Below are 26,234 nucleotides of genomic sequence, written 5' to 3'. Positions count from 1 at the left end.
ATTCAATGAAATTAAAAGCTCTTCTTTAAAAACTTCAACAAAATTCACATATCTTTAGCTAGAGTCATAAAAGAAGAGAAAGATAAGACTCAAATGACTAGACTCAGAAATGAAAGAGGGGACATTACTACCAACCTTATAGAAATGAGTATGAAAGAATACTATGACTTATATGCAAACAAATTAGATAACTTAGATGAAATGGGAAAATTCCGAGAAATATACAATCTGCCAAAACTGACTCAAGAAAAAATGTACAATCTGAACAGATCTATAAGGAGTAAAGAGATAGGATTAGTAATAAAAAAAACTGCCCAAAGAAAAGCCCAGGCCCACATGGCTTTTTCGATGAATTCTAAAAAACATTTAAGGAAGAGTTAATACCAATTCTTCACAAACTCTTCAAGAAAATAGCAGAGAAGGGAACATTTCCCAACTCATTTAATGAGGCCAGTACTACCCAGATACCAAACTAGACAAAGACATCACAAGATAGAAAACTATAGATCAATATCTATTATGAACATGGGTGCAGAAATTCTGAACAAAATACTATCAAACCAAATCCAGCAACATATAAAAATAATGATACACCATGACCAAGCAGGGTTTATCCCAGGAATGTAAAGTTGGTTTACATTAGAAAAATAATTAATGTAATATAGCATGTCAATATAGTAGAAACAAAAATCACATGATCTTTTCAATAGGCACAGCAAAAGACTTGGATAAAACTCAACACTCTTTATAAAAAATCACTCGGAAAACCAGGAATAGAAGGAAACTTCCTCAACCCGATAAAGAACAGCTATAAAGAATCCACAGTTAACATCAGACTTAATGGTGAAAGATTGAATGCTTTCCTCCTAAGATTAGGAACAAGATAAGGATGTCCTCTCTCACTACTTCTATTCAACATTTTAATGGAAGTACAAGCCAAAGCAATTAGGTAAGAGAAAGAAAGAAAGAAAAAGTATCGAGATTGGAAAGAGAGAAGTAAAACTCTCTATTTGCAGATGACATAATCTTATACATAGAAAAATCCTAAGGAATCCACCAAAAAATATTAGAACTAATAAATGAGTTCAGCAAGATTGTGGCATATAAGATCAATACACAAAAATCAAATGTGTTTCTATACACTTGCAATGAACTATATGGAAATGAAACTGGCAACATAATTTATCTATAACTGCATCAAAAAGAATAACAGGAGGACTCACATTTTCTGATTTCAAAACTTAATACAAAGCTACAGTAATAAAAGGACAATGATACTGGCATAGGATAGACATATAGACAAATGGAACAGAATTGACAGTCCAGAAATAAACCCATACACCTATGGCAAATTGATTTTTGGCAAGGGTGAAAAGTACTTTCAATGGGGAAATAGTAGTCGTCTCTTCAGCAAATGGTACTGGAATAACTGGATAGCCACATGCAAAAGAATAGTCTTGGACCCTTACCTCATGCTATCTATAAAAGTTAAAATGGACCAAACACCTAAATGTCAGAGCTAAAACTATAAAACTCTTAGAAGAAAATGTAAGGGTAAATCATGACCTGAGATTTGGCAAATGATTCTGAGATATTACACCAAAAACATGGACAACAAAAACAACAAAAAAATGGTCTTTACCAAAATTAAACACTGTGCTTCAAGGGACGCTATCAAGAAAGTGGAAAGACAACCCACAGAATGGGAGAAAATATTTGTGAATTATGTCTCTGATAAGGGACTTGTATCCAGAATACAGAAAGAGATCCAATAATTAAAAAAAAATAAATAACCCAAGTTTTTTAAATGGGCAAAGGAAATAAATAGACATCTTTCCAAAGAAGATGCACAAATAGTCAATAAGCACATGAAAAATGCTCAATGTCCTTATTCTTCAGGGAAATGCAAATCAAAACCATGATGATAAACTGCTTCACACTCAGAAGGAAGACTAGAATGAAAATGTAAGATAGTGTGTGGGAGAGGGTATGGAGAAATCAGAACCCTCAGACACTGCTGGTGGAAATGTACCATGATACAGCCACCTTGGAGAACAGTTTGGTGGTTCTTCAGAAGATTAAACATAGAGTAACCGTATGACCCAGCAATCCCATGCCTAGTGTATACCCAAGAAAAATGAAAACATTCATCCACTCAAAAACTTGTTACATAAATATTCATAGCAGCATTATTCATAACAGCCGAAGAGTGCGAATAGCCCAAATGTCCATTAAATGATAAATAGATAAACAAAATGTTCATCCATTCATACGAGAATATTATTAAGCCATAAAAGGGAGTGAAGTACCAACACATGCTACAATATGGATGAACCTTGAAAACATGCTAAGAAGCTGATCTCCAAAGACCAGATATTACAGGACTGCATTCATATGAAGTGTCTAGAACAAGGAAATCCACAGAGATAAAAAGTAGACTTGAGGTTGCTTATGGCTTGGGGAGTGGTGCACAGGTAGATAGATGGTGGTGAGAAGGAAGATAACTTAAAATATGCCATGCCAAGTTTCTTTTTGAGGTGATGAAAATGTTCGAAAATTAACTGTGATGATGGTTGCACATATCTGTCAACACTAAAAACCATTTAATCTCCCTCTCTCTCTCTCTCTCTCGATATATATATATATATATATATGTATGGTTTTTTTTTTTTTTTTTGAGACGGAGTCGCACTCTGTCACCCACGCTGGAGTGCAGTGCCACGATCCCGGCTCATTGCAACCTCTGCCTCCGGGGTTCAAACGATTCTCCTGCCTCAGCCTCCCAAGTAGCTGGAATTACAGATGCGCGCCACCACACTCAGCTAATTTTTGTGTTTATGGTGGAGACGGGGTTTCACAATATTGACCAGGCTGGTCTCGAACTCCTGACCTCAAATGATCCACATGCCACGGCCTCTCAAAGTGTTGGGATTACAGGCGTGAGCCACTGCTCCTGGCCTGAATCACATACTTGAAATGGGTTGATTATGTATTACATGAATTATATCTCAATAAAAGGAAAAAAGAGAGAGAAAGAGAAAGAGGGAGGGAGTGAGGGAAGGAAGATGGAAGGCCATCAGAAGGAGGGTGGGAGGGAGAGAATGGGGAAGGGGGGAGGGAAAAGAAAAAGGAAAACAAAAGGAAAGACAAGGCAGGGAGGAAGCCCCAAGGCTGGCCCCATGGGAGCACAGAAAGCCTTCTGGCAAGGGCCCTGCACATGTGCATTACACACGTGCACGCACTCGCACATCTAGCCCAGTAAAGACATCCTCTCTAGTCCTCAAGCCGACTCCATCCCCAGCTCTCCCACCCCATTTGCTAGGGTGCATGGCTGCCCACACAGGCTCCTGCTGGGTCCAGGAACAGACCTCCCTCCATGCCTTCCCTGGATTCCATCTCCACCAAGGCATCACTCCAGGCTACTGCAGTTCTTCCTAACAAACTTTTCAAGTTTTTGGTGGGTCCAGTCCACTCAAAACAGTGGCAGCCAAAAATGATGGAGTAACAGATGAAATCCTAGGCACACTAGGAAAAGAAGCTGGCACAAAGCCAGGGAACATGTTCAGAGAAGACTAGAAAGCCAGAGTTCAGGGAGGGCGTGAGAGGTTGGCTGGGTTTTGGGAGAGATGCTGTAGAGCTAGAAGATCCCTGAGGCTGGGGCGGGTTATGGCCCAATGGGCCATCTGTCCAAGGCAGAAAAAGACATATTGGTCACTTTTGAAATAGCCTTTTAGCATTACTTGAGTGGAGAAATGTTTTACTAAGGAACAGAACAATTCAACAATATGGAAAAATTTGGCTGACACCTAAGTAAGTAATTTTAGAACTTTGGGAGGCCAAGGCAGGCGGATTGCTTGAGCCCAGGAGTTCGAGACCAGCCTGGGTAACATGGCAAAATGCTGTCTCTACTAAAAGTATAAAAACTAGCTGAGCATGGTAGTGTGTGCCTGTGGTCCCAGTTACTAGGGAGGCTGAGGTGAGAGGATCACCTGAGCTTGGGGGAGGTCCGGCCTGCAGTGAGCTGTGATAGCGCCACTACACTCCAACCTGAATGACAAGAGAAAGAAAAATCTGGAAGGTCAACTCTATGTTCGGAGGGCATGTCTATACTTTGTCACAGAATGTTTAGTACTTGATGTTTATATTGATGTTATCAAGACATCAAAAAGTTGAAATATTTTCCAAAAGAGCAACCCTCCAATGTGTCTAAAATCGACTGGCATATAAAGAGATGTGCACTGATTATCTGGAAAAGGCCATCAGATGGGGCATTTCTGTCCCTAATAACGCTGGTTTACTAAAGTGTTAGTAGGCTCCTGTTTGGGCCCAACTCACCTGTTGAGGTTAATTCATCTTTGCTAATGAAGGGGAAAGGGGGAGATTGTTGTAGAAAGACCCTGCTTTGCCTTTGTTTTCAGGTGTTGCTGTGGCCAGTTCACCAACCAGCATATCCCCCCTCTGCCAAGTGCAACACCCAGCAAAAATGAAGAGGAAAACAAACAGGTGGAGACTCAGCCTGAGAAATGGTCTGTTGCCAAGCACACCCAGAGCTACCCAACAGATTCCTATGGAGTTCTTGAATTCCAGGGTGGCGGATATTCCAATAAAGCCATGGTGAGAAAGGCATTCAGACATGGTGCCACTAGGATCACAGCTTTCATTGGCAGCCAGTCTCCCAGCCCCAAACTGCAGATACCTGGTCTTCTTCATGGCTGTGGCTCAATCTTCCTAGATATTTCATTGAAAAACCAAGAGATATATCTGTGCACATGGCTTTTAGCCATGAGGCTTGGAAACTGGACACCACTGTAAAGAACATCTAGTGTCCTGTAAATCCATACCAAAGCTCTGAATCCACAAACCAGGCTCTGGCCCAACCCTGCAAACACACTCCATTGCTCCATCTTCAGTAATGAAAGACAAATTCATTTTTCTAATAACTGTGGACCTGCAGCCCCCTTAGATGTGTTGAGAGTCTTTGGAAATATTTTCCTCTGAGGTCTGTCCACAGCTTCCCTGGGCCTGCACTCAGCTGGCCCGAGAAGGACCAAGGTCCCTCACATTTGCATGTAAACAGGGAGTGCCCTCTGCCCTTCCAGTGAGCCCTGCCAGCGTGGGGGAGGCTTCAGCTCTGTGATCCGTTCCAGCTCACTCTGAATTACACTCCTACATGCCCAGTCACAGACTTTTTGCAATTTCATTTTATTTCACTGGCCCAACATCATTGTTAAAATAAAATTTAGTTGTGTTCCAAATGCTGCAATATACAGTCTTCTGAAATGGCACCCTACATATTAGCCCAGACACAAAGAAGCAGTTTATAGGAGACAAGGCATCTGAGCATTATTAGCCTCCTCCTCACTTTGAAGAGGTCAAGTTCATGTGTGGGCCCATGATCCCCTGACCCATTTACTCAACAACATCCTCATCCAACTTCTTGGGCCACTGTTCTAGCTAAGCCAGCTTTGGAACCTATTCCTCCAACGTTAGGATTGCCAGATAAAATACAGGACACCCAGTTATATTTGAATTTCAGACATACATTGGATAAATTTTCAGTACAAGTATGTCCCAAATATTGCATGATTTATTGCATTTAATAAAAATGTTGTACTGAAACATTTTTCATTGTTCCTCTAAAATTCAAATTTAACTGGGTGTCTTGGTCTGTTTGGCTGCTATAACAAATTGCCTTAGGCTGGGTAATTTATAAACAACAGAAATTTATTGCTCACATTTCTAGAGTCTGGGAGGCCCAAGATCAAGGTGCCAGCAGATTTGGTGCCTGGCGAGGGCCCATCCTCTGCTTCATAGATAGCACCTTCTTGCTGTGTCCTCACATGGCAGAAGCAGAGAACAAGCTCTCTGAGTCCTTTTTTTTTTTTTTTTTTTTTTTTTTTTTTTGAGTTGGAGTTTCGATCTTGTTGCCCAGGCTGGAATGCAATGGCTCAATCTTGGCTCACTGCAACCTCCGCCTCCCAGGTTCAAGTGATCCTCCTGCCTCAGCTTCTGAAGTAGCTGGGATTACAGGTATGCACCACCACACCTGGCTAATTTTGTATTTTTTTTAGTAGAGACGGGGTTTCAACATGTTGGTCAGGCTGGTCTCGAACTCCTGACCTCAAGTGATCCACCTGCCTCGGCTTCCCAAAGTGCTGGGATTACAGGCATGAGCCACCATGCCCAACCCTGAGTCCTCTTTTATAAGGACACTAGTCCCACTCACGAGGGATCCATGCTCATGACGTAATCACCTTCTAACATCCCACCTCTTAACACTATTGCATTGGGAATTAGGTTTCCACGTGAATTTTAGGGGAATACAAACATTCAGACCATGGTACCAGGCATCTTTTATTTGTATTTGCTAAACCTGACAATCCTCTCCAAAGTTCCCTTCAGTCACTTGGCCACAGACTCACACAGAGGGCTCCAGGGCCCTGAGGAAAAGACAAGCCAGGCAGTTCTTGCTTGGACATGAGCAATAGCCTCACTCCCCTTTGACACGAGAAGCAAAACCAAGAACAGAGGCTGAGTGCCACACACTCTTTCACAGTATATCCGTGTATCCTATGACACCAAGCCAGACTCACTGCTCCATCTCATGGTGAAAGATTGGCAGCTGGAACTCCCCAAGCTTTTAATATCTGTGCATGGAGGCCTCCAGAACTTTGAGATGCAGCCCAAGCTGAAACAAGTCTTTGGGAAAGGCCTGATCAAGGCTGCCATGACCACCGGGGCCTGGATCTTCACCGGGGGTGTCAGCACAGGTAAGAGCAGGCCCTTTCCCTCCCGATAATCAATGTACCACCCAGAACTCACTGTGGTCCCCAAAGAGCTTCCTAATAACTAAGGACAACAAAACATATTGCATCCTGATCCTATTTATGACTAAAGTGAAGTCTTTATTCCCTAGCTTGTGTTTTTTACTTTGATATGACTCTTAAAAAAAAAAAAAACAGCAAATAGAGTAATGATTGTCATAATGGTCAACATCTCTGGGTCACCCATGACATGCAATATTCCTTGAACTGAGCCCTGTACAAGCATCATCTTCATTAGACCTCTCGACAATCCTTTTCCTGTTATAGGACAGGAAACTGAGGCACAAAGACATTAAGGAACATACCAGGCAGTATGGCTCTCAATTTTCACTGAAGGCAGCCAAGGAATGCCAAAAAGACTCCAGTTATTTCCAGCTTTAGGCCTTAGACATCTGTAAAGGAAATCCCTACACAGTTGCTTTGGTTCCTGTTTTTGTTTTCCCGTTTCTAGAGTTAATGCAAGATTGCTCGTTATCATGAGCTCAGACTTTCAGTGTACTTTGTTTTAATGATAAAGATGAGTATGTCTCACCCCTGATCTGTAGGGAATGTAGGGACTCAGGGCAAGTGTCCCTAAATTTCATGAATGATGGTGTGCTGGGAAGTAAAAGAGCCTAAAATATGACCAATGGCTGCTCACAGGTGTTATCAGCCACGTAGGGGATGCCTTGAAAGACCACTCCTCCAAGTCCAGAGGCCGGGTTTGTGCTATAGGAATTGCTCCATGGGGCATCGTGGAGAATAAGGAAGACCTGGTTGGAAAGGATGTAAGTGTTTTCTCTGCAAATGTTGGCAGTTTTTTAAAATTAATGATTGATTTTGAGGTAACCGTTGATTCAGATGCAGTTGTAAGAATAATAAGAGAGCTCCCTTGCAGCCTTTCCCATTCCTCCAATGGTAACATCTTGCAAAACCATAATGCAAGATCACAACCCGGATACTGTCATTGATAAGGTCAAGGTGCAGAATGTTTCCATCAACACGAGGATCCCTCCTGTTGCCCTTTCATATACATATACCTCACTCCTTCCTACCCCCACCTCTTCCTTAACCCCTGGAAACAACTAATCTGCACCACCCCGCATTTCAAGAAGGTTCTGTAAATGGAATCATACAGTAATGTAACCTTTGGGGACTGGCTTTTTTTTCACTCCACATAGTTCTCTGAACACGCGTCCAGGTTGCCATATGTATCGGTCTTCATTCATTTTTACTGCTGGATGACATCCCATGATATGGAGGCACCAGTTTCTTTAACCATTTGTCTGTTGAGGAACAGTTTGGCTGTTACAAGTAAAGTAGCCATAAACATTCCAGTGCAGGATTTGAGGTTAACATAGGTTTTCATTTCTCTGTGATAAATGCCAGGAGTGCAATTGCTAGGTTGTCATTATCTAAAACAATTAACTTTCTTTCTATTTTAATGTAACAATTGGCAAAAATAAAACCTTCAAAAGGCAGGGTAGAGATGTGAGAATAAGTTTTAGTGCAGTCACTCCACACATATGTATTGTGCTTGCTTCCCTTGTTGGTCTTAACATCCAAGTCCTGCAGGTCTGATTTGCGCTGTGCACTTTGTCAGGTAACAAGAGTGTACCAGACCATGTCCAACCCTCTAAGTAAGCTCTCTGTGCTCAACAACTCCCACACCCACTTCATCCTGGCTGACAATGGCACCCTGGGCAAGTATGGCGCCGAGGTGAAGCTGCGAAGGCTGCTGGAAAAGCACATCTCCCTGCAGAAGATCAACACAAGTAAGTGCTGGCAAAGGCACGCAGTCCTCCTGGGCTGATGCCATCACAGTGGAAACAAGGCTGAGAAGGAGATTGCCCAAGGGGATTAGAAGATTAACCTTGCTTCTTGTTAGGTCAACAGAAAATGACTCACCTAGATGTCTTACCTTAGCCACCTACCAAATCACATTCACTGGGCTACATGGGGATGCTTTGCCCCAGGTTCACAAGTTAGCACGAAATAACCCTCAGTGCTCGCCATGGTGATGGCCTTGCCCACCCTGTTGCCCAGTGGTTCTTGTTCCCTGTAATTAGTTGTTATTTTTTAAGTGTTTTAACAGGAAAACAATTTCTCAAAGATTTAGTAGGATTCCTTCTATTTGCTGATAAGTATTATGTGATTATTAAATATCTCTGTAATGCTGGGCCTTTCATGTAGACTAAGATGGCCAGGTGGGGACATATCTGGAGAGGGCTGCAGGAGCCATCTGCTCCTGAAGGGGCATCATCCTTGCCGGTCCTGAGGGGGAGCTGTCACTGTCAGACGAAAGCTGAGGTCGAACTAGAGAGAAAGACGCAAACCTCAACCAGATGAAACAATGATAACAACTGGTTAGAATTACAATAACTGGTATAATCTCTTGGAGCATGTTTATACTCCAGTAATTCTTAACGTCAAACAATTGTTAAACAATCTGAAAGAGTAGTTTGTTTTTCCCATTACTGGCAAGATTTTTGTGGGAGACCATCTAGTCCTGGTGAATGGTCATTGGGAAGCATCATGTATGGGACTGTGATGCTGCAGAGTGGGTAGAATGGGGATGGCCTACTAGGAAAAGTTGTAGATTTCCGAGAATCAGATCTCGAAGAATACATTGGTCGATGACTGAATGTTTTTTGTTCTCACATCTCTAATTTTTCTGGACTTGTAAGTTTTTACAACACCCCATTTCACCTGGCCATGTGACTTGTGGGCTTCCCTTTGTCATCCTTCGCCTAGGGCTCTGAGCAGGGCAGGGACAGCAAAGGGGTGCTCAGTTGTCACTTCCCACAGCACGGAGCTTCGAGGACTCCAACCTAAGCCAAGAAGAACCTGTTCTACTCTGTTGCTCGAAAAGAAGGTGATTTGGCCACCATATTCCTAAAGATTGAAAATACCAATCCTTGCTTGGGTTGGAAATCTCAAAGGCAGAGTCCAGGATATCTTAGTTCATTTTTCCAATATCTCCTGGTCAGGGCTTGACACAAAGCAGACCCTCAATGCATGTCTGCTGAAATGAACTTAGCTGTAATTACTCTGGTGGACACAGCAGAGTTATTCAACATATGTAAGAGTCCCTGACTGTAGAAACACCTCATGGAAGCAAATTAGAAACTCTGAAATGGCTCATTTGAAATTCTCCAATCTTCTCTTAACCAATGCTGGCAGATTTTTATCTGAAGCCCTTCAGAGCTGAGACCAACGATACTTCCACTTGCCTTTAGTTAATATCGATCAACTAATTCCCATCACAACTAATGGACAGCTGGTGAAATAGGCTCAGAGTGTGATCTGTCATGGCCAGTGTGGCATAAAATTAGGAAGTAGGCAAATGTGCCTCCACTCCCATTTCCTTCCCATTCCAGAATCCCAACTTCCTGGAATCTTCCTGCCACCTCTTGCTTCCCAGAGCCATCCCTGCAGGTTCTGCCACCAAAAGTTAGTTGGTACCCACTGTGTTCTTGAAGAGTCCTATTAACTGATAGAGACAGAGGGAGGACTCTGGGAACAGGTCATTAACTGATGGGCCACTAGTGGTCCAAGTGGCTGCGTCCAAGATCTGCGCTTTATTCCAGCCACTGAAGACAGAAACGTCAAGAACAGTGTACCTCATTTGTATGCTACTTAACGTTTACAAAATTATTTGCTAGCCAAACACATATTCTGATATTTTTACAACTGCAGGAGTTAAAGGAAGCACTGTGATTGTTCACCTTTTACAAATGGCTGTCTCAGGCTCTTGGTGATTTGGTGATTGGCCCAATGTCATAAGGGAGAAGCCAGGAATTGAACTGTAATTTCCCTGGCTGGTCCAGATCCCCTTTCATCGTCTCATTCTTCAGGGACAGCCATCAGGGTGGGAATTTCAGACCATAGGCTAGGACAGCCAGGGGAATATTTTTCCAGCCAGGAATACCTTCCAATATTTCTCAGTGGTCACCTTGAAGTAGCCCCAACATCAGGTGGGTGGGTTATTCAGGAGTTTAACCATATGTGAGTCAGAAAGTTTCAGACTTTGAGGTCCTGGTTTTCCCAATGAGGCCATAATATGTGACAGAATGCAAGAATGATAATTGGGCTGGGCGCAGTGGCTTACACCTGTAATCCTAGCACTTTGGGAGGCCAAGGCAGGTGGATCACTTGAGCCCAGGTGTTTGAGACCAGCCTGGGCAACATGGCAAGACTTCATCTCTACCAAAAATTAGCCGGGTGTGGTGGCATGTGCCCGTAGTCCCAGCTACTCAGGAGGCTGAGGTGGGAGGATTGCCTGAGCTGAGAGGGAGGTTGAGGCTGCAGTGAGCCATGATCATGCCACTGCACTCCAGCTTGGGGGACATAGTGTGATTCTGTCTCAAAAAACAAAAAAGAAAATAAAAGAAAAAGAAAATTGTTATCACGTGCCTGAATTCCTTCCAGCCAGATAGAACATCCCCCAAGTCGTAATGTTTTTACTCTTCCCCATACTTCAGGAGTTAAAACGACTGGGTGGACAGTGCAGGGCACAGGTGGTATGGGCGAATGTGGTTTGTGTTGCAGGATTGGGGCAGGGCGTGCCCCTCGTGGGTCTCGTGGTGGAGGGGGGCCCTAACGTGGTGTCCATCGTCTTGGAATACCTGCAAGAAGAGCCTCCCGTCCCTGTGGTGATTTGTGATGGCAGCGGACGTGCCTCGGACATCCTGTCCTTTGCGCACAAATACTGTGAAGAAGGCGGGTAGGATTTCTGACGCGCGAGGAAGGGCGGGTTCGTAACTCCCTCTTTGTTGGGCCAAGGAGAAAATCTAAAGTGGTCTGCCTAGACATTCCAAACGTGTTTAAATCAGGAAGATTTGCTAGATCTCCTCTCCCATTTCCTCAGGTCAGCATCCAGGGGAACCATCAGAGGCAGGGTGTTCCTGATGGAATTCTCTCTCCCTCATTTCCAACTTCATTTGCCCTTAGAAAGTTTGCAACAAAGCTGGAATTTAGGACAAGTGAGAATACGGTGTTTGACTATGGTCACTTTTTGTCTCCTGTGTCAGGATATCCTCCCACAGCAAAGTCTCAAATCAAAGACAGAGATATGTCTGACTCATTCATATATAGATTTAACTTGCCTTGTTTTGTTCTCTTGCATTTTCTTTGAACAGAATAATAAATGAGTCCCTCAGGGAGCAGCTTCTAGTTACCATTCAGAAAACATTTAATTATAATAAGGCACAATCACATCAGCTGTTTGCAATTATAATGGAGTGCATGAAGAAGAAAGAACTCGTAAGTGTCTTGAATTTATTTCCAAACAAGCTCTGTGGAGAGAATTATGTTTCCTTTTCTAATTCCGCCCATGTGTGCATGACAGGGTTATTCATATTTTAGTCCGGCCTTTTCCGAGAGACAGTACAAATGCATACCAAATTGGTGGCTGTGTCCACATGACAGAAGTTGAACAAGCCCACGCAGGGGAGGGCCCCTGGTGCTTTCGAACCTTAGCAAGTGGGGCGTGACACCACACAACACCCTCTGAGGCTCATAATATTACTCAGATTGATAGTCTTGGGGAAAAGGGCCACATACCACCCTGTCAGGCATGTTTACAAAGTTCTGTTATTTTGTTTCCCACTCCTTCCCTCTTCCGTTGCGTTTACAAGGAATAGGTACTCTTGTCGTGCACATAAGATGGCCTCTTCAAAATTCTAATTCCTACAAATATCTCCTGTCTGATTAGATACGACTTTGCATCTCCGATGGCGACTGAGATTTTGGAGTGTAGCTCCCTCCTCTCGAGGGTGCCAGAAGGGATGGGGAAAATTATAAAGTCAGTATGTAGGCAGGCACCCCACGGCAATGCCATAACTTCTGGAAATCAGCCGGGCACAGTGGCTCACACCTGTAATCCCAGCACTTTGGGGGACTGAGACAGGCAGATCACCTGAGGTCAGGAGTTTGAGACCAGCCTGGCCAACATGGTGAAACCCCATCTCTACTAAAAATACCAAAACAATTAGCCAGGCATGGTGGCATGCACCTGTAATCCCAGCTACTTGGGAGGCTGAGGTAGGAGAATCGCTTGAACCTGGGAGGTGGAGTTTGCAGTGACCCAAGATAGTGCCATTGCACTCCAGCCTGGGCGACAAGAGAGAAACTCCATCTCAAAAAAAAAAAAAAAAAAGAAAAAAGAAAAAGAAAAGAAAAAAAAGAAATCAACAGCACTTGCTTTGAAACTGTTTAGTGCTCAGGATCATTTTATTACGTGTCAGTCTCTGTGGTCATTTTGTAACAACACCCCATATCTCCTTCTTGTTTTCAACTTGGCTTTAATTCAGTCTTTTCACATTTTCAGGTCACTGTGTTCAGAATGGGTTCTGAGGGCCAGCAGGACATCGAGATGGCAATTTTAACTGCCCTGCTGAAAGGTGAGCTCTCGGGAAATGGTGACTCCTGTCCCTCTGATGTTGGCCTGGCCGGCAATCCTTCCCTCCCGGCCTCCCATGGACTATGTCTGCTGGTGCTAGACCCTGAGCCAGCCAGGCCACTTGAGCAGTCTCAGCATGAAGCCACGGCAGAATGACAAGGCTCGCTAAGGTTTCTGTGGGGCAGAGGTCTGTGGGTGCTCCTGGACCATCATGGGCTGAGATCAGAACCGTTTCTATTTGTAACTGGTTCATTGAGGGCTTCAGCTCCTAGAGTGTAAACATCAGATGGGTCCCTTTGCAATCACTGCATTCCGCAATGTTCTGTCCAATTTCCCCGTCTTGGTTCTAATGACAGGCTTCAGGTCGGCGTTCATGGCCGGGCAGGGAGGGTCTGCTCTGGGATGCACACTTCCTCCCTGCCTCTCGGTTAGCCTGGTGCCACGAGGGGGCAGGGAGGACAGAGAGAGGGGAGGGGTCACTGTCAGGCTGGCTGCCTGGCAGTCCCAGGGTTCCAGCCTTCCTGGAGATCATCTCCAGGGTCCCCGAGTCACTGGGTTCCTGTTCTGTCCCTCCCAAGGAGACCATGCACAGCTGGCATGGGAAGAGGCTGCCTCCACCTTCCTCCAGGGAAGCTCTTTCAGCTTGGGGCCTTTGTGGTCATTCAGGGTGAGAGCAAAGCCAGCAATGCTTAGTTCTAGGCCAGCAGCCCAAGGGAAGCCTGTGCTCACCACCCAGCACCTGCCAAACCCTGGCGGTCCAGGCGTGGAGTGAAAAATCATTCTGGTTTCTTGCCTTTCCAGGAACAAACGTATCTGCTCCAGATCAGCTGAGCTTGGCACTGGCTTGGAACCGCGTGGACATAGCACGAAGCCAGATCTTTGTCTTTGGGCCCCACTGGCCGGTGAAACTGTTTTTTTTCGATTCATATCATTGATCATGACTTTGTACAAGTGACCTATTAGTATGTTCTCCCTTGTGACATGGAACTCAGGAAATTATGTGAGGTTTCTGATGATATGATATGTAATCTATTAGGCTCATTAGAAGATGTCGCTGTTTAACTTCAAAGAACCAACAAGAAGTAATTCCACATTCAAACCAGTACTCCTGAAGAAATTAATCACCAAATATTTTATCGTTGCTGATAAAAGTGGGTTTTTACCTTTTTAAAGAAAAAGAAGAAGAAATAAAATAGCTTATTAAAATTTAATGCAATGCTTCCATCCAGGGCAATGATTTTTCAAACTATGTTCCATGAAACCCTGGAGGCCTAGAGAACTCTGTGTGTGTGTGTGTGTGTTTATGTGTGTGTGTGTGTATGTGTGTGTCTATGTGTGTGTCTGTATGTGTGTATAGGGTGTCTGTGTGCATGTGATATGTGGTGTGCCTGTATGTGGTATGATTTTTTGTAGGTGAGTAATGTGTGTGGCCATGGGTGGTATAGTGTGTATGTGGGTGTCATTGGGAGGGTATTGCGTGTGTGTGATATGGGATGAGCAGTGTGTGTGGGGTGTTGAGTACTGATGTGTGTGTGTGACATGGGGATGAGCGTGTGGGTGTGTGTGAACACACATAAGTCTGCATGATAAAGGACTCCAAGCCTCCTACTTCTTCAGTCGAAGCAGCTTCTTTGATCCATTTTATAGATTAGGAGTCAGGATAAATTTGTGTTTGCCAAAAGGGCTCTGCTGCTTATGAAAGGTAGTAGGAATATCTAGAGGGTTTATGTTGGTTTTAAAAACCACATTTCTTGGCCAGATGTGGTGGCTCACACCTGTAATTCCAGCACTTTGGGAGGCCGATTCGGGAGGATTGCTTGAGGCCAGGAGTTCAAGACCAACCTGGTCAACATAGTGAGACACCATCTCTACAAAAAATAAAAAAAATTAGCCAGGCATGCGAGTGCATGCCTATAGTCCCAGCTACTTTGGAGGCTGAGGCAGGAGGATTGCTTGAGCCTAGGAATCTGAGGTTACAGTGAGCTGTGACTGCACCACTACACTACAGCCTGGGTGAGAGAATGAGATCTCATGTCTAAAACATAAAACAAAAAACAATGCAAAACCATTTCTCAAAACATCCCTGGCATATTGCTGCACAAATGCATTTTACTTAACTGCCTCTGTGTTTAGGTCTCCCAAAGCATTTAATTGCCTCCCAAAGCATTTAACTGCCTCTGTGTTTAGGTCTCCTGGAAGTTGCTTCCACACATTGCCATAACACGTTTTATCACTCTTTGTTGATTGATCACGTGTAGACAGATCCATCAATTCTCCACTTGGTAATAGAAGGAGGTGGATTGCTCACTCTGCTTCCACTGCCCCTGTTCCTCCTGGATTTGATAGTTGCCTGTTTAATTCTATTTTTTCTTTTTTTGAAATGGAGTCTCACTCTGTTGTCCAGGCTAGAGTGCAGTGGTATTATCTCAGCTCACTACAGCCTCTGCATCCCGGATTCAAGCGATTCTTCTGCCTCAGCCTCCCAAGTAGCTGGGACTACAGGCACCCACCACACCCAGCTAAATTTTTTTTGCATTTTTAGTGGACACAGGGTTTCACCATGTCGGCCAGGCTGGTCTCAAACTCCTGACCTCAAGTGTCCCACCCGCCTTGGCCTCCCAAAGTGCTGGGATTACAGGCATGAGTCACTGCACCCAGCCCTGTTTAATTCTTATATTGGTCACCTTTATGACGGTAAAGAGTACGTGCAACCACCTACTTGTTCTGTCCGCTTCAGACTCCCATTTTGTTAAATGAGGAAATTCACTCTATACTCCTCCTTCCTCTCCTGACAAGTTTCATCTTCCTAATTCAATCAGCCCCACTTTTACAGGGTGCTTGACATGATGAACATGTACATATCCTTCTTTAATCATTGAGGTCCTGCTTACATCTTACTCTTTAATCATCATTCAGTTTTTGTACTTAGTCTCTATGTTGATTCTAAAAAAATGGAGAAACCAGCAGCTTTGACATTGTTGTGATTACATGGAGATTGTTCACTGCTGAACCGCATAGTAGGATTGAAGTCAAGGAGAAGGAAAGGTAGTCCTGGGTCATTTATCTGGCTCACACAAAGGAAAATATGACAGGCATCAAGGTTGCCATCATTCACCAACTATTTAAAATTAGGTGACACTTTAATTTCCTTCATATTTGGACCATGACTTATTTGAATAGATATTTGCTTTTCTCCACATTTCTAATTGATTCTCTTTTTTCTTCCAAACATTTGCCTTGATGTCATTGCTGTATCTATTCTTTTTTTTTTTAAGTATTTTTATTGTATCTTTAGTTTGGTTCCAAACAAATAGATGTAAAGTTTGGTACCTGCCTATGTACACTTGCCACTGCTAATGTTGAGGCTTATACTAGTCCGTTTTCACACTGCTATAAAGAATAGCAGTCTTCTGAGACTGTGTAATTTGTAAAGAAAGGAGGTTTAATTGACTCACAGCTCCAAATGGCTGGGGAGACCCCAGGACACTTACAATCATGGCAGAGGGCAAAGGAGAAGCAAAGGCACATCTTACACGGCAGCCCGTGAGAGAGAGAGAAGAGCACAAGGGGCTGCCAAACATTTTTAAAACCATCAATTCTCATAAGAACTCTTTCACTATCATGAGAACAGCATGGGGGAAATGGCCCTCATGATCCAATCACTTCACATCAGGCCCCACTCTTGACACCTGGGGATTACAACTGGAGATGAGATTTGGGTGGGACACAGAGCCAAACCATATCAAGGCTTTTGTCAGCAACGTGGATATATCAAGCATGGCTGCAGCAAAGGCTACCCTGTGGGGAGCTAGGGCAAAATTATTGCACTCTTTCCAAGATGAAGCCATACAGATATTACCTTAAAAATGTCATTTTGTACTTTTATTTGCATATACATAGTTTATATTTAATATATACTTTGTACTTTAAGTTCAGGGGTACAAGTGCAGGTTTGTTATGTAGGTAAACTTGTGTCATGGGGGTTTGTTGTACAGATTATTTCACCACCCAGTTATTAAGCCTAGTACCTGCTAGTTGTTTTTCCTGACCCTCTCCCTCCTCCCACTCTCCTCCCTCCAAAAGGCCCCAGTGTCTGTTATTCCCCTCTATGTGTCCATGTGTTCTCATCATTTAGCTCCCACTTATGAGAATACGCAGCATTTGGTTTTCTGTTTCTGCCTTAGTTTGCTAAGGATAATGGCCTCCATCTCCATCCATGTCCCTGCGAAGGACATAATCTTGTTCTTTTTTATGGCTGCAGCCATATCTATTCTCTTAATTGTTACTGTCCCATTTCTTCTTGAAGAATCTTTCAAAGCCCCAGGAGTTCCTACCCCCATCTTCCCTGGATGCTCTCAATGCCTACTGTACAGTTGTCTACATCAGACATCCCTTCGTTGCACTCTGAGACTGGCCATTGCCTCCTAGACCCCATGTTTTCCTCCCTTTCAGATTCCTTTTTCATTTTGCTGGAGTACATCTTCAAGTAACTTTTACATAAAAGCATGTGGGAGAATTACTGTCTGAGTCTGTGTTGTGTTTCTGTAACAGAATACCACAGATGGGGTAACTGATAAAGAAAGGAGATTTATTTCTTACAGTTGTAGAAACTGGAAAGTCCAAGATCAAGGGGCTGGTATCTTGTCAGGGCCTTCTTGCTACATCATCCCATGGTGGGAGGTGAAAGTGTAAGAGAGCGAGAGACAGCAAGAGAGGGCTGAACTCTTAAAACAAATCTCTCAAGATCATGAACCCTCTCCCTCTATAAAAGCATTAATCCATTCATGAGAGCAGAATTTCATAACCTAAACAATTTTAAAAGTCCCATCTCTCAGCACTGTTGCACTGGGGATTCAGTTTCCAACACAAGAACTTTGGGGGACACTTTCAAACCACAGCAATTATCATTCTGTGTCTTTACATGTCTGAAAAAAGTCTGCCTCACATGAGGCTCAAGATTGTCCTATGATTTTCATTCAATTATAGATGAACCATTGTTTTCTCTCTGCTCTTTGCTTTTTCAGTGCTTGAAAATTTCACAAGGATGTATCTTCTATTTCAAGCAAATGAAAATAGAAGTGTATAGAGAATACACTCAAGCAGCCATATCTTCACACATGTAGACATTTAATTCTTCTGGCTTTCAAAGGTCCCTTTATGCTGAAGACCTGAATCAGCTCTGTGAAATTTTCTACTATCTCTTCTTTGAGTATTTCTTTCTTTATTATCTCTTTCCCTTCATCTGGATTTTCTATCAGTCAAGCAACTGCTGGTCCCCTTCTCCCAGATTGACCGTCCATTTTCAGTTTTTTATTTCTCTATCATTTTGCTGTATGTTTTTGGAAATCTCAACTTTTTCTTTAGCTTTTATACAATTTTTAAAGGTTTAGGCACTCATGCTTTTTATATTTAAGAAAGTGTTTTTGTTCCTTAACAATTTTATTTTCTTATTAGCCTATTTTCATCTCACAGATGCAATATCTAAGGATATGAATTAGATTTTTTGAAGTTATCTTCTGTTCCCTAGATTATCTCTATTTTCTCCCTGGTCAGCTGTTCTTTTTGTTCATTTTGGGTTTTTCTGTTATGCTGTTGATTTTCTCAAATGCTCTAGATCCTTGGCTGTCCATCACACTACAGAATGAGGGATAGAACTGCTTAATTGGTATGGAAACCCATTTTGCCAACAGGTTTTTCTCCTCCCTGGGAGGACTGCCCAGGAATTCCCTGCTTAGGAAGGAAAGCGTCGCCTGAACCTTCTGCTTTGCTGAGTGCCGACTGGAGAGGGCTGATGGGCTCTGGGCCTCCCTGTTCTTTAGCAGACATCCTCCCAGTTTTTACTGGGAGTGAAGCCCAGGAATGCAGTTGCTTGCTCTGCACCCACCACAATGGCAGCCTGGAGACCGGGAGGGGATGAGTGGCCTCCTGCTCTGTAGACCATCTTCCGGTCACCATGCCTTCTGCCCACCACATGCCCTCTTCTTTGTATCTTGGAAAATCTGGTCTCACCTCAAGAGCAACCTCCACATTACACATTTTGGGCTTTGGCTTCCTCTCCACAGTTTTAACTGGTCCTTCAATGCTTCCAGAAATTTGTTAAAAACTCTCTGGCCCACCTCTTCTCCCTGAAATAGATTTTTCTTTTTCATACTCCTCTGCTGTCATTTAAATAGTATCTGGGGAGGGAGGGAAGACAGGAAACACATGCTCAGGCTGTAACCTGGAGCCAAAAGTCCTTCTCTGTCTCCCTACAGTGGGATATAAGGTCTCCAAAATCTTCTTTTAATAGTTGAAGCACTCAAGAAAGGATGTGCCTGTGAATCTATAGTCTATCTAGAATTCTTCATATAGTAGAAAACTCGTGGTAGGGAGGACATAAGAATTCCAACACAGTAAATCAATCTTAGGTCTGATTTGCTATATATTACTAGACAAAATTCTTCTATCTATATTTTCTGTTATTGAATGCAAAAAATAAAAGCTGCATGAGAGTATGATGTGGTTATCAGAAGCTAGGATGTGAGGGATTGGGAGATTTTGGTTTAAAAGTACAAAGTCTCAGTTAAGAAGAATAAATTCTGGAGACCTATTGTACAACATAGTGACTATAATTAATAATAATGCATAGTGCACTTGAAAATTGCTAAAAGAGTAGATTTTAAATGTTCTCATCACAAAAATGATAAGTATGTGAGGTGATGGATATGTTAATTAGCTTCATTTCATCGTTCCACAATGTATACATATATTTAAGCATCATGTATACCATAAATATATACGATTTGTCATTTGCTAATTAAAATAATTAATTAAAGTAAAAGCTTTGCAAAAAAAAATTCTTCTTAAAACATGCTTTTAAACACAACGAAGAGGCCAGGCACAGTGGCTCACTCCTGTAATTCCAGCACTTTGGAAGGCTGAGGCGGGTGGATCACCTGAGGTCAGGAGTTTGAGACAAGCCTGGCCAACATGGTGAAACCCCGTCTCTACTAAAAATACAAAAATTACCCGGGTGTGATGTTGCATGCCTGTAATCCCAGCTACTTAGGGGGCTGAGGCAGGAGAATTGCTTGAACCTGGGAGCCGGAGGTTGCAGTGAGCTGAGATCATGCCACTGCACTCCAGCCTGGGTGACAGAACAAAACTCCATCTCAAAAAACAAACAAATAAACCAACAAACAAAAAACATAATGAAGAGAGAGAAAAGGAGAGATGTTTGATATATACAAGTAACAAAAGGCAATTTATTTATTTATATTGAATCATAAAAACTTTGGACTAACAATTTTTGAAGGAAAATCATCACCAACATTCATCTCAAGAGCTTTTTTATCTTGCAAAATTGACACTCTATGCCCATCAAACAATAATTCCCCATCCTGCCCTCTCCTGTGACTGGCAACCACCATTCTACTTTCTGTTGCCATGAATATGACTACTGTCAGTACCTCCTGTAAGTGGAGTCATGTAATATTTGTCCTTTTGTGACTGGCTTATTTCACTCAGAACAATGTCTCAAGTTTCATCCGTGTTGTAGCATGTGTCAGAATTTCCTTCCTTTTAAGGCTGAATAATATTCCATTATATGGATAAACCACATTTTGCTTATCCAAGCATCCATCAGTGGACACTTGGGTTGCTCCCATGTTTTAGAATAATGCTGCTATGAATGTAGGTGTACAAATACTTCTTTGAGACTTGCTTTCAGTTCTTTTGAGTATGCCATGAAGTGAAACCATTGATCACACGGTAATCCTATTTTTAATTTTTTGAAGAATCACCAAACTCCTCCCATAGCAGTTGCACCATTTTACATTTCCACCCACAGTGCACAGGGTTCCAGTTTGTCCTCATTTTCACAAACATTTGTCATTTTCTGTTGTTTAGATAATAGCCATCTTGGCTGGGCACAGTGGCTTATATACCTGTAATCCCAGCACTTTGGGAGGCCGAGGCAGGTGGATCACCTGAGGTCAGGAATTGGAGACCAGCCTGGCCAACATGGCGAAACCCCGTCTCTACTAAAAATACAAAAAAAAAAAAAAAAAAAATGAGCCGGGAGTGGTGGCACACACCTGTAGTCCCAGCTACTGAGGAGGCTGAGGTAGGAGAATCGCTTGAACCTGGGAGGCGGAGGTTGCAGTGAGCCAAGATCGTGCCACTGCACTCCAGCCTGGGCAACAAGAGCAAAACTCCATCTCAAATAAAAGGAAAAAAAAAAGATAATAGCCATCTTAATGGGTGTGAGGTAATATCTCAGATAGTTTTGATTTGTATTTCCCTAATGATTAGTGATATTGAGCATTTTTGTGTGTGTTTATTGGCCATTTGTGTATCTGCTTTGCAGAAATGTCTATTCAAGTCTCTTGCCTATTTTTGAATCAGGTTGGGTTTTCTTGTTGTTGAATTTTAGGAGTTCTCTATATATTCTGGCTATGAACCCCTTATCATATATATGATGTACAAATATATTCTCCTATTCTGTTGCTACCTTTACTCTGTTAATGGTATTTTTTGCTGCACAAAACTTTTAAATTTTCATAAAGTCCATCAGATTTGTTATTAATAATTTTTCCCTTTGTGCCTGTGCCTTTGGTGTCATATTCAAGAATTGAATTCCCAAATCCAATATAGTGATATTTTTGCCATATGTTTTCTTCTAAGCATTTTAATTTAATTAATTCAGAATTTTTGAGATTGAGTTTCACTCTTGTCACCCAGGCTGGAGTGCAACGGCACGATCTCAGCTCACTGCAACCTCTTCCTCCCGGGTTCAAGGAATTCTCCTGCCTCAGCCTCCCAAGTAGCTGGGATTACAGGCACCCACCACCATGTCCAGCTAATTATTGTATTTTTAGTAGAGATGGGATTTTACCATGTTGGCCAGGCTGGTCTCAAATTCCTGGCCTCAGGTGATCCATCTGCCTCGGCCTCCCAAAGTGCTGGGATTACAGACGTGAACTACCGTGCCCAGCAGCACTTTATATTAGTAGTTTTCGATTTTATGTTCAGGTCTTTGATTCATTTTGAGTTAATATTTGTATATGGTGTAAGGTAAGGGTCCAACTCCAGTCTTTTGCATGTGGATATCCAGTTTTCCCAGCACCATTTGTTGGATGCGGTGTCACTCTGTCACTCAGGACCATAATGGTTTTATCTGCATGAGGAGTCAGCCAAGACACTTTTTCATCCATATTTGTATGTTGACCAGGAACTATATAAATGCATACCTCCCCTGACATAAGCTCTGCCTCAGCCCTACTTAAGGGTTTTAAGCAGGAGAGTTACTTGATTCCATTTTTATATTTAAAGGTCACTCTGGAGTTACTGTGGAAAATGCACTGGGTGGGTGCCATGGCAGGTGTGCAGAGTCCTGTTAATAGGCCTTTGAAATAATTCAGGCCTTGGACTAGAGCAGAGGCAAAGAAGAAGGCAAGAATCAGAATTAAGCAAAATTTAGCATTAAACATGGCTGCACATAGGGGTAGATGAATCATTGACGGCACTGGAGGGACTGAGATGTCACAATGCTCCCCAGTTCTCTGGTTTGCACAACTTGCAAGCTGTGGTGCCATTTCCCTGAGATAAGGGACCCTGGAAGAGGACTGGGTCGGAGGGGAGGTCCTGAGAGTGGTTTGGGACATAAGGAGCTGCGTGTCTTTGAGACATGCAAGCAGGATGCTGAGCAGGCAACAGGAACTCTGGGGAGAGAGGTGGGCCGCAGCCAGAAAGGAGAAGTTGTATGCCAATCAGTGGTGACTGGTGGTGTGGGGGTCAATGAGGTTGTCAAGGAAGAGAGTAGAGTGGAAAGGTAGAAGGCTGAGGACAGAGCCCAGAGGAACCTTGACATTTAAAGCTGCACTGAGAAGTAGTGGCCAGACAGGGAAGAGGAAAGCTGGGAGCTTGTGATGCCCAAGAAGCCAAGGGAAGAGACTCTAGGAGGAAGCAGGCAGTGGAGTCAGATGTGCTGAGAACCCAGCATGAAATGCCCATGAGGCAGGCACCAGCACAGTTCTCAGCAACTAAACCCACAGCCCAGGAAAGATGGAAGAAGCAGCAGGGTGCGTGCAGGAGAGATGGGAAGAGAGGAAATGGAGGCTCCTCAGGTAGGCAACCCACCAGGAGCGTTTGGTAAGAGGAGCGGGTGGGTCTGGCAAGAGAGGACGCCAGCTGGAGGGTCCGGTTGTTTAGGTGCTGGCCCTGTGTCTGCACCAGGACACACTCCCACATTCTCCATCAGACCAGGAGACAAGGCCATGGGGCCAGGCCTACTTCTGCTGTCCCTCCTGTTCTCTGGAGTAGAGCACACACTCCCCTTGATGAATGAGTCTGTCACCACATTGCATGCATTTCAGTGACATGCGGAGAGCTTCTTTACCCGCCGATAAGCTCCAGTTTACGTTTATATCCAGGCAGGCATCCTCAGTTCTATCCATTGTCTTGTACCCCCGTCACAATCACTTTTTCCCATCATTAAACAACTATGGACACATGTCTTTGGTGCCTTTGAACTCTCCTTTCAGCATCCTTTCCTCCATGCAAAAGCACACATGGATCAAAATGTCAGCCACTTTAAGTATGCAAAGCCGCTGCATCAAGTCAAGTGTGTGTTTGTTCACACGAGTAACAGTGGTTCCCAGTATCAGAGCCTTCTTCAGACAGCCAGGCCTGCGACGACTGAGTGTGTAGGTGTATGGGATGGAGTCCGTGTGCACCTGTACATATGTGTGGGCATATGTGTGCACTGTGTGGGTGTGCACATGTACATTGTGTGCATGTGTGGTGTGCATGTGTGCACGTACAGAGGTGGGAGGGTCAATGAGCTGGTTTGGGGACAAGAAAGAGCCTTAGTACCATTTCCCAACTCTGATTGCTGTGGACTGCAGCCCCTGGGAAGCCTGGCACCCCCGACAGACAGCAAAGCCACGGAGAAGGAGAAGAAGCCACCCACGGCCACCACCAAGGGAGGAAGAGGAAAAGGGAAAGGCAAGAAGAAAGGAAAAGTGAAAGAGGAAGTGGAGGAAGAAACTGACCCCCGGAAGATAGAGTTGCTGAACTGGGTATGTGGAAGGTCACAGAGATCACGAGCTTGGCATCACCCTTCCCCAGGGGAAGGGATGGTTCTTGTCCTTGCTTCAGTCCCACCCAGGGCCCTGATCCCAGGAGGGACGGGTAAAGGCTTGACTGGGTAGTGTCAGCATTTCAAACTACAACAGCACATTTGCTGCAATGAGCCTGTCGGTTGTCCAAAACACCAAACGTTCCTGCTTTGGGGGGAATGATGCCACCCACAGAGGGGCCCTGAGTCATCCTGTTCAGCAATGGTTCTGTACCTGGCAGACGTGCCAATGCTTGATGCATGAATATACAGCAGACAAATCAGTTGTCACCAAATAAATGCAATTCATGAAAAAGCCCTTTTTTGACAGACAGAGCCCATGATTGGGTGTGTGGGGTAACAGCAGTTTAGGTGGGGAGGCTGGAGCCACACATCGCATGGCAGTTCTTGGTCTTGTTGCCACCAGGACACAGGCAAGACAGGGGACCAGGCCTCTGTGGTGACGTGTGCCTGCCCTTATCACAGTCACTCACCCACACGGCACCCTGGTCATGCTGCCTGCCCATGCAGCTCCGCCTGGCAGAACTTCTCAGTCAAGGAAACAAATGGTGGAGACTGGGCAGGCCAATGGCAGGAGGGCTGAGATTTTGAATCCTCTTCAATCTATTTTTAAAAGGAAACAATAATTTACAGACATGGATGGAACATGTAGAGGCCAAACTGAGAAGAAAGGAGAGGGGAGATGGGGAGTGTTTACCCAAGATAAAGAGCAAAGAGTACCATGCTGGAGTGCTCTGGAATCTGGCGTTCGGAATACCCTTTCCTCTGTGTTTCCAGTCGCCCCCCTTCCCCTGTGTCTCTGAGAGGCCACTCACAGGCTCCCGGCCCTTGGTCCCTGCAGGTGAATGCTTTGGAGCAAGCGATGCTAGATGCTTTAGTCTTAGATCGCGTCGACTTTGTGAAGCTCCTGATTGAAAACGGAGTGAACATGCAACACTTTCTGACCATTCCGAGGCTGGAGGAGCTTTATAACACAGTGAGTGCTCTAGAAAAAGGGAAGGAAGGGGGAGGCAGCCACCTAAATGTGTTTGTCACTGGTGCATATTGTGCATAAATGTGCTCATCTGACCTCCTTCAGCTGGGAGGTCCGTATTTAATGGCAGGCGGCTACTTCTCACCTGCTGCTGGCCACAGCCTGTGTTCATATTCTCACCACCTCCTGCCATGCCTCACCAGTCACTCCTTTCTCGGGCAGTATTAACTCTTGTCCCGCATTTAACGGTGGTGTGTGAGTACTTGTTGCTACAAAGAGGGAATCTAGCTCCCCAAGCCATTAGCAGAGTGAAATGTCACCAAGGGTGAGAAGTCAATTGTTCCTTGGGACCCTCACATTTGATGAGGCTTTGGGGGAAAACATAGAGCTAAGTTTCACACCCAGGAGCTCTGCTGGAAGGGTTTGAATGAAATTCCCTTGGCTTATATTATTACAATATAAGTTTTGAGAATTTACATTTCCTTCCCTATTGTAAGATTTTAAGTAGCAGAAATGATCCTCAGCAGCCGCTTGCTAAAACTTGGTGAATTTTTTTGTTTGTTTGTTCTAAGACAGAGTCTCTCTTGTTGCCCAGGCTGGGGTGTAGTGACATGATCTCAGCTCACTGCAGCCTCAACCTCCTAGGCTCAAGCCATCCTCCGATCCCAGCCTCCTGAGTATCTGGGACTACAGGTGCACACCACCACACCCAGCTAATTTTTAAAAATTTTGTAGAGACAGGGTTTCGACATGTTGCCCAGGTTGGTCTCGAACTCCTAGCCTCAAGTGATCCACCTCCCTTGGCCTCCCAAAGTGCTGGGATAATAGGCTCAAATATACTAATTTGAGCCACTGATTCTGGCCAACTTGATGAATTATTAACACTATATTGTGCACCTTAAGATACTCTTTAAAAAAATGCAACAGAACGTATTT

At 43.9% G+C, this 26,234-nt stretch overlaps 1 protein-coding gene across 1 annotated transcript in view; it reads left to right on the top strand.

Annotated features, from left to right (window-relative positions):
* Window positions 1–26,234, top strand: part of TRPM1 (transient receptor potential cation channel subfamily M member 1) — a 77,898-nt gene that overhangs the window by 3,680 nt on the left and 47,984 nt on the right. Inside the window, exons 3-12 of the mRNA XM_063596969.1 lie at window positions 4,419–4,614; window positions 6,557–6,770; window positions 7,467–7,591; window positions 8,407–8,578; window positions 11,355–11,529; window positions 11,945–12,068; window positions 13,135–13,207; window positions 14,008–14,108; window positions 24,093–24,266; window positions 25,167–25,301. Coding sequence (XP_063453039.1) covers window positions 4,419–4,614; window positions 6,557–6,770; window positions 7,467–7,591; window positions 8,407–8,578; window positions 11,355–11,529; window positions 11,945–12,068; window positions 13,135–13,207; window positions 14,008–14,108; window positions 24,093–24,266; window positions 25,167–25,301 — 1,489 coding nt within the window. The remainder of the gene's footprint in view (window positions 1–4,418; window positions 4,615–6,556; window positions 6,771–7,466; window positions 7,592–8,406; window positions 8,579–11,354; window positions 11,530–11,944; window positions 12,069–13,134; window positions 13,208–14,007; window positions 14,109–24,092; window positions 24,267–25,166; window positions 25,302–26,234) is intronic.

This window comes from Pan paniscus, chromosome 16 (genome assembly GCF_029289425.2).
Source record: "Pan paniscus chromosome 16, NHGRI_mPanPan1-v2.0_pri, whole genome shotgun sequence".
NCBI lineage: Eukaryota > Metazoa > Chordata > Mammalia > Primates > Hominidae > Pan > Pan paniscus.
Note: the sequence above shows the minus strand (reverse complement) of the source record. Positions and strands in the feature narration are given on the sequence as shown.